Source organism: Spodoptera frugiperda, chromosome 26 (assembly GCF_023101765.2).
Source record: "Spodoptera frugiperda isolate SF20-4 chromosome 26, AGI-APGP_CSIRO_Sfru_2.0, whole genome shotgun sequence".
NCBI lineage: Eukaryota > Metazoa > Arthropoda > Insecta > Lepidoptera > Noctuidae > Spodoptera > Spodoptera frugiperda.
The window spans coordinates 6026179-6044046 of record NC_064237.1 but is presented as its reverse complement, the minus strand read 5'-3'; the positions used below and the strand labels follow the sequence as shown (position 1 = coordinate 6044046).

The following is a 17868-nucleotide window of genomic DNA, read 5'->3' as shown; positions in this document are numbered from 1 at the left end:
CGCGCAAAATAAGTGCGTGTTTATGTTAATTTAAAAAAAATTGATATGATTGATTTATGCTTTATTTAATAAAGCATAAATTAAATAATTGAGATATTCATTAACAGAAAATGCACAATTTTGCTATTTTGTTAAAATCTGTCTTAAGTCAGTGCTGACCCTGTGTCAACTGTCATTTCTAAAATTCTGGTCTGTCAGTGTGACATTTGATTAGAGATTTGGGACGTATATTCATAAAGAGGATCATTTTTTTGCTTTTAATTTAAAATAATATGGTAATGGTGCAAATTTTATCAGGGCACTCCATGCTACAGTGAAGTATCAACTTGTACAGCGTGATTTACTTCGAGAATATTTTTATATCACTGACAAACACTGATCTCTTCAGTTATAAACATAACCTAAAATGGCTAACAAATTCTTGGGCAATTTTTTGAGAAGTAGACTATTTATAATCTGTGACTTTCATAGAATTTTTCTTATCTATAACTAACTATCCGTGAGTGAAATGCATGAAGATCTATTACTTATTTTAAAATAAATTCCATTATGAATAATACATTGAGCTATTATTTTTTTGTAACTAATGTAAAATACTGAGCCATAAAACCAGTATTCTTGCGCCTTTCAACCTTCATCTAGACACACGGCAGTGTGTCCGCCAAGTTCGAGCAAAAAAACCGACACACCGGCCGTGGGTTATATATATTACACGAACCATTTCGGGCCAAGTTCGACCCACCTATAACTCAAAATCTATTTTATCTACGCATATGAAATTTCTAGTATCTGACGAGATCTACTTACTTATCTAAAATACAAAATTTCATTAATGTACCTATTGTAGGTCTTGAGATATTGACGTCAGAAAATCGCTAATTTTACTATACACTCACTGACTGACTGACTGACTCACTCACTCATCAAAAACCTAGACCACTTCCAATGGTCGTATTGACTTGTAATTTGGCATGGAGGTAGGTCTTTAGGTCAAGGTAAAGGAAAAAATCTGAAAATGGCCAAGTGTGAGTCGGTTTTAAAAATAATGAAGGTGTAAATTTATATCCCTAAGGAACTAAAACAAAAAAATTATCTATATCTTCCAATGGTCGTACCGACCTAAAATTCGTTACGAAGGTTTGTATTTAGTCAAAGTGAAGTAAAATAAGAATAAAAGAAAATAAACCTTACAAAAATAAATGAAATCCCACCCAAAACATAAATGTGAAAGGCTGCCAAGTTCGATAATATTGGAATGCTTCGCCTATAAAAGAAGTGAGATCTAAACAAGTACCAAGTTCCATACACAGACCTCAGTTAAAAATGATATAACTTGGCAAGTTTTAATAGAAAATTATATACTTGACTCATTGCGTTTAGTAGGTTTATAACAAAGTGTGTGAAAACTTGCCAACTTGTTATATCATTTTTAACTGAGGTCTGTGTATGGAACTTGGTACTTATTTAGATCTCACTTCTTTTATAGGCGAAGCATTCCAATATTATCGAACTTGGCAGCCTTTCACATTTATGTTTTGGGTGGGATTTTATATTACAACTTACAAGGCACTCAATGGTAACCAACAGCTGATTCCACTCAAGTACTTATAGTCACGAATTATAGGTACTATCACTTTTTTAAAACGGTACCTAGGCACACATGATACCTATAGCCTATAACGCATGAACTAAGCCAAGCATCTTACAATTCACTATTAACCTTGAAACAGCAAAACAGAGCCTTTATCAACTCGTTATTTATTAATGAAAGTTGCTTGCAAACCTCGTTCCTTACTTATTCACGTGTTTCACACTAGTTTACACAACGTAAGTACGTACTTAGCGTGTATTATCAACATGTAACTCATGTAAGTACGGCTTAACGCTGTATTTCAACAGATTTGTAAATGTTGGTAAAATAACAAAAATAAAAAAAAAAAGTTCTTACCGGTGGCACTCAGCATGATAACCAATAATAAACAGCTCAACTGAATGTCTCTAGACATCTTGACGGTCATCAACACTTTCGTCAAAACAAGATTTTTTTATTTAAAATTCAGTCATACGTAAATAACTTTTATACCCGGTTTTTTCACTTTTCGTGTGAACTACAGCAACTTACGAGCCTTGAACATGTAAAAATAATACACTACAACTCGTATACCTCCAACAAAAATTACGGTATACTTTCGTATTTAAATACGTGATTTTCAAGTTTTTGGAAACGACACGTCTCACTCCACCTGCGCATCTATTTCAACTGGTTGAAGAACGAACAAGTCATACCGCGGGAAAAATTTAGAAACTACTTGAATCTTGAATGAACAACGAATGATGAATGATGTGAACTAATGAACGCAAAGTCTAAAGGCGCGCAAAATAAGTGCGTGTTTATGTTAATTTAAAAAAAAATTGATATGATTGATTTATGCTTTATTTAATAAAGCATAAATTGAAAAATTGGGATATTCATTAACTAAAACTGCACAATTTTGCTACATATTTTGTTAAAAAATGTCATAAGTCAGTGCTGGTCCTGTCAACTGTCATTTCTAAAATTCTAGTCTGTCAGTGTGATGACATTTGGTAGTATATTCAGAAAGAGGATCTATTTTTGCTTTTAATTTAGAATAATATGGTAATGGTGCAAATTTTATCAGGGCACTCTATACTACAGTAAAGTATCAACTTGTACAACGTAATTTACTTAGACTATTTTTATAACACTGACAAACACTGATCTCTTCAGTTATAAACATAACCTAAAATGGCTAACAAAATCTTGGGTCATTTTTTGAGAAGTAGACCGTCTATGATGATGTTCAAGCGATGGGAGAGCTCAGAGCCAGAGAAGCGCGTTACCATCCACGATCCTTTTTACTCACAGCCACAGAAAAACAAAGAAACTTACTTAGAGGTTGTAAAAATGTTCGAAGGCCGGGATAACAGAAGACGAGGTCATGTCGAGTTTATATACGCTGCTTTAGCAAGAATGAAGGAGTTTGGTGTCCAAAAAGATCTCGAAGTATATAAAGCCTTAGTAGAGGTGTTACCTAAAGGAAAGTTTATTCCGAAAAATATATTCCAAGCAGAGTTTATGCATTATCCGAAGCAGCAGCAGTGTGCCGTGGACCTGTTGGAACAAATGGAAGACAATAGTACTTATCGTTTATATTTTGCTATGCTTATAAATCCATACTAACCTTCTTCTAGGTGTACAATCATATTGCTGTTTAGTTTACTGTTTGTTAAGCAAACACTAATATTCTTTTCTCTGAAAGTACAGAAGTAATGCCTGACACGGAGATGGAGCAGATGCTGCTAAACATATTTGGTGCCCGAGGTATACCTCTCCGCAAGTTCTGGCGCATGATGTACTGGATGCCAAAGTTCAGAAACCTTAGTCCTTGGTATCTACCTGAACAACTGCCCAATGATACGACTGAACTAGCCAAACTTGCTATACAGAGGATAACTTCAGTAGATCCGGATACTAAAATTGAGATTTGGCAGGTGAAAATTTTGTTTTATGAATCTATTACTATGTTACTGTTTCAGTAGCTTTTCTTCCAATTCAAATTCCTGGCTTACAGAAGTTGTAGTGGTTTTGGGAGGTTATGGCAAGGCTTATCCCAAGCATATGTGTAGATGTACATAGTGCTCTCCATTCAAAGCTACACTTTGAAACAAGCACTAGCTTCACTGACAGATAGACTGACAAACAATTCAATTTGTTGTTTCAAAAGCGCATAATTAAGGATTAATTGAAATAATTGCTTTGATTTAGTTTAGTTTAGAAATCTTGTATTAATTATTAAAGTTAAATATTAACTGTAAAAGAAATCACACTTTGGTAACAAAACAATTTTTTGTCAGACAGAAGAAATAGAAGCCTCACTAGACAAGACATGGGTGGTGAGTGCTCAAAGTGAAGCACAGAAGATACTTCTGGCAGAACAGCCAACTGATGACCCATTGGTTGTGAAGGGCCCATTCAACATCTACTTGAGAGAACAAGTAGTCAACTATTTCTTACTTATTGGGAAAATAAGGCCAGAAATCAAAGATAACACAGATCCTGATGGTAATTATTATTTTGATATAATTCTCACATTTTTGTAAAACAGTTCTTATGTCAATCAAATTAAAATAAATTTTTGTCTCATCTACAATTTAGAACTTTAATCTTAATAACATCAAGTCCGTTTCTGTTCAATATAGCCTAACTAAATACTCTCTTTCTACAGATGTTTCAAATATTGAGAAACCTCGTGGAATTCCTGGGCTTATTGGCACTACAACACTCCCTGCAGTGAGGCAAACAGTTCATGAACAGGATGATGGTACTATAGTATCAGTGTGTGCTACAGGTGAGATTAAAAAAAAAGTAAATTTAAAATAAGAAAAAAATTTCAATGTGAACTTTTTTAATTATTTTGTTTTTTTTTAAACATTGTCCAGTTAATAGAAGAGGCTGATGTTCAGCAGTTAATGTTTTGTACCTGATTTGACAAATGAATTGACTGCAATTAAAAAATATATGGTTTTTATTACACAAACTAAATTATTATTTTTGTCTTCAGGCACCTCATCAAGAGATTCCTTGCTATCATGGATCAGATTGCTAGAAAAATATGGAAACCCTCAACTTTCTAGTATACCAGTTATATTCACACTCACAGCGCCTCCAAGTGAGATGGCCATACAAGAAACTCAACCAGCTATAAAGGATAGCCAAGAAAAAGAAGAATCTAGAATTTAATAAGTGAAATATTAATTAAATAGGGATGTAATACTTATGAAATTGCCATGTTGCAATTGCAATTTCATAAATAATAATTATATTTATGTAGTTGTTACATAGTAAATTGTTTTTGTTTATAAATACTGCTTTTTATTGCGAGAACTATGATACTGATCAAATAAAACAGTTAATTTATAGTGTTTCTCTATATTCAATAATAAAATTAAGAACTGTACAAAATTCAATATTCCATACAACACCTGTATAAGACAGTTGACATGATTGAACAATGGGATAATATAATGTAAGCCAATATTTACACATACAGTTTCAGCTAAAATAAATAAATAGAAAGTTTGTTTTAATACATCTTATTGGCTGTTTATGTGCAGTTGGACTGCAATCTCATTTGTCTAGAAGGCACACTAGAGATATTTACAGCCGTCATCTAAAAATGTACTGTACATCCATTATAATAACAACCATTCTTGCTTAATACCATGATTAACACTCATTTACATAAAACAAAAAATCACATCAGCTTAACAAAGTACAAAGTATTTACAACCTTATTATCTAGTACAGTCAGTCCACTTTTTGGTTCACATGAAACAGATCTTAAGTCCATTCATAGTCCTCGTCATCTTCAAATGATATTGTACCCCACTGTCAAGTGATGTTGTGCCAGTCTGCCTGGGGGAGCAGGTAGGTCTCGTTGGTGCTGCGGACGACTGTGACACCAGCTCCATAGTAGGGTATGACATAAGCTGAACCATCGGAGGGACCAACCACCTTGAAAAAATAATGCAGATAATGTTATAGAAAAAAAAATATACAGTTGAATTGAGAACCTCATCCTTTTTTTGAAGTGGGTGAAAAAGCTTATATTGCTTATATGTGTGATGACTTGATGAATATTAAAATAAATTTATAAATTAAACTTAACACAAATATAACTTCCTATACTAGTCTTATAGTAAAATTTTTTTTAAAACTCCCAGCAATTAGTTTTTACCTGAAATTGTATTTAGATACCTATGTTAGATATCTATTTTTAAAGGCTGTGAAAACTATAACAGTTATTATTATTACCTGAGCAGCAATGAGAATTATGTCCAAGAGTTGTCCCAGGAACATGAATCCCAAAGTACACAACTTAGCTAGTCCGATCCCTGGATAGCCTAGGTAAAATCTATCCAAACCAAACATACCCAGGAATACTGAGAGTAGTAGTGCTATTTCTAAGGAATAGCCATTGCTGAAATAAATAATAGCAGTTTAGGTATCCAATTTAAAACACTTGATTACAATCTAGTAAGTAGTAGTGATAGATTGAAAATGGGGTTGTGTAGGTAAAGTTTTACTCAAAGTCAAGTTTCAAGAAATTTCTTTATACATACAAACATTTCAAATCAAAAGTTTATCAGAAAAGCTGAATGCTTGCTTCAATATGTAGTTTCAATTGGAAACTACATTTTGTAATACTAGTGACTAGTAAGAAACTCCAAGCTCAATATAAATTCTCAGTATATTTATACTTCATTAATGTCAGTCTGAATAAAAATATTATTTATACTTACGTCCATTTGCATGGCATCTTCCTCTTGAATGAAGAGCTGTTTGTTTCATTGCAGATAATTCCTTCAGATGCAATACAGTACACTGAAAATTAAACAATAGTTTTTTTATACTTTGACCTATATTAGGATTTTCTCCTGTGTTGTGGGTGTATTTACAAACATACAAGTGCACGGACACATGACATTTATGAGACGAAACAACAATTTGTGGCTCTCCATCTGTCGAACTAACTGTGCAGTGCAATAGTATGATGATAAATATTATTGTATATTGCCTAGTTAGTGGGTCGTTTTAGAGGCGAAGTATTGAAGTAGAAATATTGATTGTTTTATTTAAATTAATTAAATAAAGACTATTCACACTACTGCTTATGTTTCTTATGAAAACACGGGGGAATAGAAGCTAGAAAGAAGGTTGTTACAAATAACCATGGCTTATATTACCGTCTGCCTCCCCTTCTGAAGGAACTTCTTTCCCTTTGACGCATCCTGCAAACTGTTGGGTGTTGGGATCGATTTGGTCTTTGTTTGGATCCGGACAAATGTATTGCCCCAGTCGTAATGTGCTACAATCCACTACCACCTTATCTCCTTTCGCCTCAACCGAAGCCCCAACTCCAGAATAAAGGAAAAGTAAACATATCAACATGAAATAGTATCGCAACATTTTTGCAGTCGACGACTTGATTTCTAATAAGAATCAAGCAGGTATAAGATTTTTATTCACATATTATTGAGTTTTAACCACATATCGAGGTAATTGAGAATAATTTTAGCTAAATATTCAAGATTTTCGTGATTCACACAATAATCATTCGATTTCACACTGACTGACTGAGAATACTGAGATTGACTTTCGTTTGACAAATGACAACGATTGACATTTGACAGCAAGATGTTGCAGGTAACTATACATAGAAATCGTGATGCACAATGAAATGCAAATATACTGAGCCAAGCGAGTAAAAGAGATGTCAATAGTGAAAGAAAACAATGCTGATGTACAAGAACCTAACCTTTCTCTCTTATCTTCGATTTTATGGACAGGTTATGCTACGTTCTGAAATCGGATAAATATATTTTTTTTTATTTACAATAACTTTATATTGCCTTTAATAAGTTTCCTTTCCAATAAGCCGCATTCCTATCCGCGAAATGGGGCAACGCAAAGTGAATAGTAAGCAGTCTCTGGCAGGGTTGCCGTGGTTGGATTAATTCGATGCGTAGGCCAGAAGTGATGATCAATCACAAATAAAATAAATAAAATTAGTGATATACATTTGAGGCCTATCTAAAACAGAATAGCCCCTTGCTAATGATGATGAAGTTTCCTTTCACACTTAGTAGTTCCCCCGCCAAATCGATCTTTATTTCTTGCCTAATAATCCAAGCCATATCTATTATTTATTATAATAATAATAATAATAAAGCTGTTGGGCAGTGGCGACCCCACGGACCTGACTCCCGGGAGAGGCCCTACTTTTTAACTCCGGTTAGTACTCGTGACTATCCGGAGTGGCCTCTCCTACCTCACTCTTGCCTTAATCGGCTGGTTTGAGTGGAGATTCGCAAGAGTGGAGTTGCCTTCAGCTCCACTTGGGGGAAGGACGTATCCCAGTAAGATGCTGGTAGGGGTCTTGACCGTACTTCCGGGATTGCTCTGATAGCCGTGGGATGCCCCCCCTTCCTCAAGCAGCTCAACGGATGTTGCTTCCCTTGTCGCTACATGCTAGCGGCCGTTTCCGGGGGCCCACTATTGAGTTTGCGAGTCACCCCCTGCCTGTTTATCCGTATTTTTCAATATTGGTCAGGGGCAGGGGCCATAGTCCCCATAGTTAACCGGTTAACTATTCCACAGCCACCCACACCCATATCCCTATCATTTCCTTTTACCATATCTCACAATAGTCCTGCATCAACCGGGGATTGTCCTTTGGTGTACTTCCATAGTGCATACAGGGATAATCGCCGGCTGATGTCCCATTACATTTAGATTAAAATTGTTCAACGGGCCTCTGCGAGTTGGCTTCGGCCCCTCGTACGCCTTCCAAAGGTCCGGGACCCTGTGGTCCCGTGATTATGTAAGGAACAAACATAATAATAATATGATATAATACCACCTGCACGTCGGCCGAGGAGAGGCCGGCCACCGACGGGCTTGGGAGCCAGGGGTCAACAGACCTCGGGACGGGTCCCCGCTACCGGTGGTTGTGCGCGGCGCATGAAATGGACTCAAACAATAAATGAGAACGTCATGCGCGCGTACTACGGTGCTACGGAGGGAGGAACCAACCTCACTGCGTACCGTGAAAGGATGCTGTCGATGTTTCAGGTACTCGAGCCATCCGTCAACGTCTCGGCTCAACGACTCTCGGATCAGGTGCGGGTCATCCAACGCAATCGTAGATTGGACGAGGCTGCACTTGATCGGCTGCGCTCAGAAGCACTGCGCAACCGTGTCGTCCCCGCCCCACCACAAGAGGTGGCACAAACACCTATAGCGTCACAAAATGTGACACCGACCACTCCTGCCGCTGGAGTGGAGGACGACAGGGTTGAACAAGTAAGTACTCAGTGCAATGAACGACTGAGGAGTGCTTTGGAGGATGCGATTCGTGAGTATAGATTTGCTCCTTTAAAACCAAAACTGCCACGTTTGCCCATGTGTGGAAAAAATAGAGCGCTGGTAAGCGCACTGGATTCGCTACTTAAAACATATTTTGAAAGTAGCGAAAACCTCTATGATACACACTCGATCCTGTACTGTGGGGCGGTAGCAGCTTGTCGAGTGGCTAACGTCAGATTCTCGAATCTTGACGCAGCAGTCCGACCAAAACCAGCAGTACCAGCCTGGCAGTGCAGGATTGAGCGTCGTATCAGTGAGGCCAGGGTGCTTATTGGCAAACTATCCTGCTTCAGGGAGGGCAATACTCGTCCTAGAGTGATGCGCTTTGTAAGACGTGCATTTGTAGGGACTGAAACCAGTCCTCATGAATACATGTCGCGTGTTACAGAGCGCATCGACTTCCTGAAGCAGAAAGTCTACGCATGGGCAAATCGTATCAGGCGGTACAAAAAACGAGTTGAGCGATATACTCAGAATCGCATGTTCCAAAGAGATCAGAGGTGGGTATATAGAAATTGGGAACGATCCAACCAAGATGTGACTGATGGGCGGCGACCGGATGATGAAGCCACTAACACATTTTGGCGCAACATCTGGTCGGTGCCTGTTAGCCACACAGAGGATGACTGGATCTGTGATGTTGAGCGAAGGTGTGAAACTGTGCCAGAGATGGAGGAGGTGATAATCACCTCCTCTGATGTGAGCAGTGCAGCCTGTTCGGTCCCAAATTGGAAATCACCGGGGCCAGACGGGCTGCACAACTTCTGGCTCAAATGGTTCACCAGTTCACACTCTCGCTTAGCATCGCAATTCCAGGCAGCTTTAGAAGCTGGATCGTTGCCCCAATTTCTAACAACAGGCGTTACCCATCTGCTCCATAAATCAGGTAGTTCCACTGAACCCAAAAATTATAGACCAATAACATGTTTACCAACGGTCTATAAACTTCTTACATCTATTTTGAGAACAAAAATAACAAAACATATTGAAAAACATTCCATTATGTCTGTATCTCAAAATGGATGTAGGAAGGGGTCTCGTGGAACTAAGGAGCTACTCCTCATTGATATGGTTGTAAGCCAACAGGTTCGTCGGTCCCGAAAGAATTTGTCTACATGCTGGATAGATTATAAAAAGGCATATGACTCTGTGCCACATACATGGCTCATGAGGGTGCTGGAGTTGTATAAGATAGATGCAACTCTACGCGCCTTCTTGCAGTCATGTATGAGGCAATGGAGTACTGTGCTTTGCTATCCGGGATGTAGACAAATCCAAGGGAGTGAAGAACCTGTAAGGATAGTGCGAGGAATATTCCAGGGTGACAGTCTGAGCCCACTATGGTTCTGCTTGGCCTTGAATCCTCTCAGTACTTTATTAGAGGCTTCAGGGCTAGGCTATCCTTTGCGGAGAAGGGGTCTAGTCATATCCCACTTGCTTTACATGGATGACCTCAAGTTGTTTGCTCCAAATAACAAACAACTGATGGAACTACTGAAAATAACTGAAAAATTTAGTAGTTCCATCAGAATGGAATTTGGAGTAGATAAATGTGCTGTCATGCATGTGAAGCGAGGAGGGATTGTGGAATCTGAGGGTCTAGAACTCTCAGATTTCACAAAACTAAGAGCGCTCTCCGCAAATGATACTTACAAGTACCTGGGTATGTCAGAGGGATTAGGCATTAATGGACCGGACATGAAACAATCGTTACGGGAACGCTTCTTTGGCCGCCTGAATAAAGTGCTGAAAAGTTCATTATCAGGCGGAAACAAGGTGCGAGCCTATAACGGTTGGGTCATGCCGGTTCTAATGTATTCTTTTGGTATACTCAAGTGGACTCAGACTGAACTTGACACTCTGGATAGGCGAGTCCGAACACTGCTGACTGCAAATCGTATGCATCACCCTCGTTCATCGATCATGAGGTTGTACATCCCGCGGAAGTGTGGGGGTCGAGGCTTGTTAAATGCTAAGACCCTTCATAACCGTGAGGTGTGCAACCTCAGGGAATATTTCCTGAAAGTAAACGAGGGTATGCATCGAGAAGTAGCGGCAGTGGACAATGGATTCACTCCACTATCTTTAGCAAAAGAGAACTGGCGCAAACCTGTGGTACTAAGCGTCAATGACCGCAAGGAGGTATGGCATAGCAAGGAGCTCCATGGACGCTTCTTCCGGGCCCTTCATGGACCCAGTGTAGATTTTCTGGCGTCCGTATCTTGGCTACGATTCAGTAATCTCTTTGGAGAAACTGAAGGATTTGTCTGTGCAATTATGGACGAAGTTATCCTTACGAATAACTACCGGAAATATATTATTAAGGATGGGACCGTTGACATATGTCGGGCATGTCATAGTCCTGGTGAATCCATAAGACATATAATTTCTGGTTGTGGTCGTTTGGCTAATGGTGAATATTTGCATAGACATAATCAGGTGGCCAAGATTATCCACCAGCAACTTGCTTTGCACTACCAACTTGTTGAGTTTGAGGTTCCATACTACAAGTATGCGCCCGATCCAGTTCTCGAAAACGGCCATATCACGTTGTACTGGGATCGATCTATCATCACTGACAGGACTATTGTAGCCAACAAACCTGATATAGTGGTGATAGACCGACAAGCGCGCCGCACGATGATAATCGATATCACCATCCCTCATGACGAGAACCTCGTGAAAGCTGAAAAAGATAAACAAATAAAATATCTTGACTTGGCTCACGAGGTTGTCGACATGTGGAATGTGGATTCGGCTATCGTTGTGCCGATAGTCGTGTCGGCCAACGGTTTAATACCCAACAGCCTCGACAACCACCTTAGAAGGCTGGGGTTGGGCGGATGGATCAAGGGCCTGATGCAGAAGGCAGTACTCCTCGAAACGGCACGAATTGTGAGGAGGTTTCTGTCTTTGGAGCCCTAACCACCGGTAGCTTGGACCATGCTCCCGCTACTGGTTGGCTCCTATTTTTATATTTTTAAATGTTATTTTGTTTTTTATTTTTATAAGTAATGTTTAAAAATATAATTTTAGAGTGTTTTAAATAATAATATAATAATTATACTATTGTAGCCAATAAACCTGATATAGTGGTGATAGACCGACAAGCGCGCCGCACGATGATAATCGATATCACCATCCCTCATGACGAGAACCTCGTGAAAGCTGAAAAAGATAAACAAATAAAATATCTTGACTTGGCTCACGAGGTTGTCGACATGTGGAATGTGGATTCGGCTATCGTTGTGCCGATAGTCGTGTCGGCCAATGGATTAATTCCCAACAGCCTCGACAACCACCTTAGGAGGCTGGGCTTGGGCGGATGGATCAAGGGCCTGATGCAGAAGGCAGTACTCCTCGAAACGGCACGTATTGTGAGGAGGTTTCTGTCTCTGGAGCCCTAACCACCGGTGGCTTGGACCATGCTCCCGCTACTGGTCGGCTCCTATTTTTATATTTTTAAATATTATTTTATTTTATATGTGTAGTATTTAAAAATGTAAATCTAGAGAATGTTAAACAAATAAAAAAAAATATAATAATATAATAATAATAATAAATCTTTATTCGCCGAAATATGGTACAAAAAAGGTGGTAACAGGTAATTATGTAGCTAAACACATTTCGCCTTCAGTAGGCATGCGAAAACTTAGGAACTTAAATAACCCTATTATTACATATAAAATAAAATAAAATTATATTCTATACTTAAAAAAATCTTCTAGGGTATAGAAGCACTTTTCAATAAGCCAGTCTTTTAATTTTCCTTTAAATTTCGTGGTAGGTAGCTCTCTTATTTCTCTAGGAATCTATCTATCTTCTATCTATATATATAAAAATCAATTGCTATTCCTTTGTCTCGCTAAAACTCGAGAACGGCTGGACCGATTTGGCAAATTTTGGTCTTGAATTATTTGTAGAAGTCCAGGGAAGGTTTAAAAGGTGAGAAAATATCAAATAATTGACGGAAAAACCCTAAAAACTGCCCTTTCCTTTATCCCATACAAACGTTTTCTAACTAATACGTAGAGTCAATTTGAGCTTTATTGCTATTGGATAAAGTTCATTGTTGGATAAATGCTATTGGATACTAAAAAACAAATGCTATAGATTCCCTACTAATATTATAAATGCGAAAGTAACTCTGTCTGTCTGTAATTACGCTTTCACGCCTAAACCAGTGAACCGATTTTGATGAAATTTGGTACTGAGATAGAATAGACCTTACTTGATACTTTTTGTTGCAAAAAAAATGCGGAGAATGGGTAAAAAGAGGGGATGACTGTTCATATGTAAATTCGTCATTTTAAAAGCTGTAACAGTGAAACTTTGTATTTAGACACTTAAAGATAAACGAAAGAACATGGTCTACTTTTTATTGCAAAAAATACGGGAGAGTGGGTAAAAATAGGGGATGAATGGTCATATGGAAATTCGTCATTTTTAAAGCTGTAACAGTGAAATTTTGTATTTAGACACTTAATGAGGAGCGAAAGAACATAGGCTTTTTAATAAAAAGAGTAAAAGGCGTAGTATGTTTGATAGAGGAGATTAATGTTTGCTTGAAAATTCGTCATTTTCGTTAATGCGTTGCCTGTGGCTTCACTCGCGTTCGATTCTTATTTAAATACACATATACTTATTTAAATCGCCAATATCCCTACTACCATACTAATGTTATGAATGCGAAAGTAATCCTGTTTGTGTTGAGGTTACGCTTGCACGAATGTTTTTTTTTTTTGGAATATAACAACGAAACAATGTATTTTTTTATTGATAGGCAATATATAGGAAATTAAAGGATAATAATATAGATAACCTTGGCTACTTTTCATCATGATTATAAAATGATGAATCGGCGGTCGTGGTTTCTTTGGAATACATATCTTTAAAAATGCTAACAGTAACATATTCTCAAGTAATTCACATTTTAGATGACATACGGCAGCATTTTGACCACTAACACCACTACGCGGACGAAGTCGCGGGCAAAAGCTAGATTCGATAAATTTTCATTTGTACATGTCAAATATTTGTTGTTTCTAAATTCAAATTCTGTAAATAATGATTGACATTTATGCATAAACTATGAAAAGGGTGAATAAACAATTGTCTGTATTTTTTTTAATCTATTGAAAATGTTGAAAAGTGCATTAAGCATTAATAGAAATTCCTCAAATATTAATTATGCGTGCGTTCAGAAATAATGACAAATTATTAACAGTTACGCGTGTGTTCAGAAATTTATTTTGTGTAAATTAAAGTTTCTATTCACGTTTTCGAACAAACGATGCTCTTTCAATATAGTCTATTGGTGTGAATGACATTGACATTCGTATTGCGCGTTTTTTAAAATATGCAAAATTAAATGTATTATTTTCAATATTTCTGAGAGATTATCTTAATATTTCTTCGAGTTTTAAAGACTAAGAAGATTTTTATTTGCTAATAAGTGTTTGTTAATCAAGGTAAGTTCACATCTTCATTATTGATTTTTAGTAACTTTTGATGACTATACAATACTACAATTTGGTATACACGGTTACGCAGAAAATGTATGAGAGCTTTTTATTTTCAGTTGGAATTTCGTTTTTAACAATGCTACCAACCAGACGTACAAGCTTAGGCCGCAGAACTCGAAATACGGCAAGTCAAAGAAATATAAGAGTAAATCAAACTGATGAGCATCGCGAAGCGCGAAATGAACTTAAACTGAATCAATATCAAGATAGAAATGTTGTGTTTAATCCATCAAGATAGAAATGTTGTGTTTAATCCCCACAAAGCTGCATTCAGTTATAATGTGGCAATTGATTACAGTTCAGAGCAAATTGTTGCTATTGGACTAATGAACATTGTGTGTCCACATTGGGATTGAAATTAAAAAATTAAGCCTCTGGATTGTGTTGAGCCAGCGGCCAAGTCAAATTGACGCCATTGGTACCGCCACCAGAGCCACTACATTCATTGGTTCATTTTGGACTCATATCCAGTAGTACAATAATTGCTTTCAAATGACATCATTTGGGGCAACAAAAGTTATACGAGTCAATTTTTTGCCTACTTTTAGGAAGTAAGTATAATGACAAACGTTTTTTTTTAGTTTTAAAACCATGTAGCTGGTGCAAAATATGTCGCGTCAGTGATGTGTTTATTTTGTAAACAATAAATCAAATTACTAATAATAGTCTATAATCCGAAGACTTAATCAGCAACATTTATAACATGTTGTATTTTATAGTGGCATGAACAAGATGTTCTTAGTAAAGCCTACTACCTAAAGCTGCCGTGGAAGGCTGTTTAATGTCGAGGTTAAAAGTAGTTTTAATTTGAAATGATGTAAAGTATTGTGGCAGTATTTTACGAGCCACATGGTGGTACAATTTACTATACAATTGCCTGTATACATATTTATATTCTTGCAGATTCAGGGATTCAAATATATCATCAAACAGGTTCCTTATTGCCAGTGCCTGTTGAAGACTATACATTTTTGCAAATATATTTTATGGTACAACTCATAAAGAGATCCATTGTGATGAACAACTTCAAACATTTTTCCTTTAACACAATGAATTAGTTGCATTAGACCGATGCATTAGACATTCACAAATGCATTAGACCGCATGCCATCAGATAATCACAAAATTGTCATCAGAGCCGATAAGGCGCCTGCAGGACAGTGAAATGATTGAATCCTATGAAATAAACACTATTATGAAAATATATTTTGTTTTTTTTTTTAATTAGTAAAGTCCTTTTCAGGTATAGTGAGATCAGGAAATTATGGATTCATTTTTATATGGAGGATATTTATAGATTCCAATTCAAATTGAATAGGGACTCATACATAACTCAGCTATACAAAATAAAGTAGAGCATCATTGCTACGCGAAAGCGGTACGAAGTTCGCTGGGTCAGCTAGTATTATTATATATATTAATTATCATCATTGAACTATTTTTCTTATGTAAAGTACTTCTACATCTTTCCATTCTTAATTTTGTAGGATCCCTCTGTTTAAATTTACAGTTCTCACTAACCTTAGGATATAATTGAGGATAGTTTCGTACAAACATACCTATCTCAGCAATGTATAAGGATACCACAGTCATAACACGTAATTTTTTGAAAAGTGGTCTGCACGATTCTATTGGACTAACACCGCATATAGCCCTAATACATTTTTTTTGTACAATGAAAACTTTGTTTATATCTGTAGAATTATTGAGAAATTAATAAAGCCTATAAGATAAATCTTTTATTTTGTTGTTCGTTCGTGTTTGACACGAAATTGGTTGAATAACTTAAGCAATTTCACCTATCACCTGCCTAATACGGTAGATATTAGTAGGGGTAATATCAGTAGTTTACTTATATCTTCCTTACCTATATTTCAATAATAAGCTCTGATTTGAACAATCTGAACCCTCTATGAATTATCTTGTTAATTTCCTGTACGAGCAAATCCTAAATTATTATTGTCAATAGAGGTTCGCTAGCTATTAGATCAACTAAGTAGTACCTAGTCGGCTCGACCTATATTCTAGTTTAATTTCCGGGATAACGTTGACCGCAGAAACTATTCTGAATTATTATCGAAAGTGAATTTTAAATGACAAAATTGTACGATGTTTGAAGACAGTACCTAGGTACATCATATTTTTCATGCGTTTTTTAAGACTGGGTAGAAACAAACTTTAAGTAGGTACCTAGGTACCGTTTATTGTTAGTACAAGGTGGTACAAGGGCCACAACTGAATACAAGGTTTCGGGTTCGATTCCTAAATAAAGGAAATATGGATTTTTTGATTTTCAAACCAGATCTATATGCTACTAATCGTTATTCGTTAATGAACCTAAGACCTACTGCTCATCAGTTATACTTGCTGCTTCTCAACCTCTCAATAATAAGATAATGTCGGACATGTTTAAGTATGTAAGTAGTAGATAAGGGTAATTATCAATTTTTTATGTAGGTATAATATGAAGATTTTCAGATATATGGAAGGGTAAACCAATAGCTAAACACATAACTATATGTAGGTTCATAGGTATAGATACAGGTAGGTAGGTATTTTGAACGTTTTAATTGAATTTTATTGGACAAACGAATTCGTTCGCGTGAAGTAGGTAAAAGCTCTCGTGTAGACAGAGAGCCCTCGTGTTCGCTTCACATTTTTGTAACAACCACTTTTATGTTTCACTTCAGTGTGAATTAATTGCATTCTGTAGCTGCAGCTATATATTGGATTGGGAGTGCGAGTTGTAAGTGCAACGAAATCTAGTTAATGTTTTGAAATTGGTCGTTTTTACGTTTAGATTTTTTAAACTTGTGTTGAATCAGTATGACCCTGTTTAACTTTTCATTTAGGTAGGTACCTAATTACCTGGGTAGATAAAGTATATAGATACTTACATGTACCTACTTAGGTAGTCATTTATGTTTCCTGTGTATTATGAGCCTCGACTGCATTTCGTTGTTCTAGTGAGGCAAAATAAAAAGTACTTATTCAATTTTATGATGATACGTAAGTACCTACGTATGTATATAGGTAAAGATCCCAATTCAAAATATTTATCCTCATTTCACATAGGTAAAACAATTCTCACTCTAAAATTATGAAACGTTGCACTACAATAATTTCTGCAGCAATTAGGCATTGCGAGAAAAAGACAATAAAGCAAGGCAACGTCTGGCACTGGCGGTAATGACCCCAATCTTGAGGTGCAAACAGCCGCGAGCAATTTGCAGGCAAGACTAATGTCCCCCATTATATAGAACAAGTTTTGTTTACACGACAACACCTGCAGCGCGAATAATTTGTCTTTGTTTGAATATTATGAATAATGCGGCAAGCTGCAAGCTTTTGTTTGCAGTTTTGGCTGCATAATAATAAGACAGTTAGGCTTTG

At 36.8% G+C, this 17868-nt stretch overlaps 4 protein-coding genes and 1 long non-coding RNA gene across 7 annotated transcripts in view; 3 read left to right on the top strand and 2 right to left on the bottom strand.

Annotated features, from left to right (window-relative positions):
- The window catches only part of LOC118281723 (uncharacterized), a 36648-nt gene extending 34374 nt beyond the window's left edge, over positions 1-2274 (bottom strand). The window contains exon 1 of one of the 2 annotated variants that reach the window (XM_050705069.1): positions 1949-2274. In XM_050705069.1, coding sequence (XP_050561026.1) covers positions 1949-2018 — 70 coding nt within the window. In that variant the 5' untranslated portion in view covers positions 2019-2274. The remainder of the gene's footprint in view (positions 1-1948) is intronic. The other variant, XM_050705068.1, reaches the window with a different exon arrangement.
- Positions 2275-2565: 291 nt separating this feature from the next.
- Positions 2566-4885, top strand: LOC118264575 (evolutionarily conserved signaling intermediate in Toll pathway, mitochondrial). Its single transcript, XM_035577131.2, has 5 exons — positions 2566-3158; positions 3287-3513; positions 3877-4084; positions 4248-4370; positions 4584-4885. The coding sequence occupies exons 1-5, from the start codon at positions 2768-2770 to the stop codon at positions 4760-4762; spliced, it is 1128 nt and encodes a 375-aa protein (XP_035433024.2). The 5' UTR covers positions 2566-2767; the 3' UTR covers positions 4763-4885.
- A 50-nt stretch (positions 4886-4935) lies between these two features.
- Positions 4936-7185, bottom strand: LOC118264576 (TM2 domain-containing protein CG10795). Its single transcript, XM_035577132.2, has 4 exons — positions 6769-7185; positions 6325-6406; positions 5837-6002; positions 4936-5536 (listed from the first exon to the last, which is right to left on the bottom strand). Exons 1-4 carry the CDS (start codon positions 6989-6991, stop codon positions 5414-5416), a joined length of 594 nt encoding a protein of 197 aa, XP_035433025.1. The 5' UTR covers positions 6992-7185; the 3' UTR covers positions 4936-5413.
- A 1393-nt stretch (positions 7186-8578) lies between these two features.
- LOC126912552 (uncharacterized) lies at positions 8579-12701 on the top strand. The gene is made up of 2 exons (XM_050705138.1): positions 8579-9836; positions 12679-12701. The coding sequence occupies exons 1-2, from the start codon at positions 8579-8581 to the stop codon at positions 12699-12701; spliced, it is 1281 nt and encodes a 426-aa protein (XP_050561095.1).
- A 359-nt stretch (positions 12702-13060) lies between these two features.
- On the top strand, positions 13061-15679 carry LOC126912536 (uncharacterized). 2 transcript variants are annotated; one of them, XR_007707257.1, is made up of 3 exons: positions 13088-14421; positions 14532-15026; positions 15379-15679. It is a non-coding gene; the product is annotated as an uncharacterized LOC126912536 (long non-coding RNA). The 2 variants fall into 2 exon arrangements; XR_007707256.1 differs by having other exon boundaries at positions 13061-15026.
- Positions 15680-17868: the final 2189 nt, after the last annotated feature.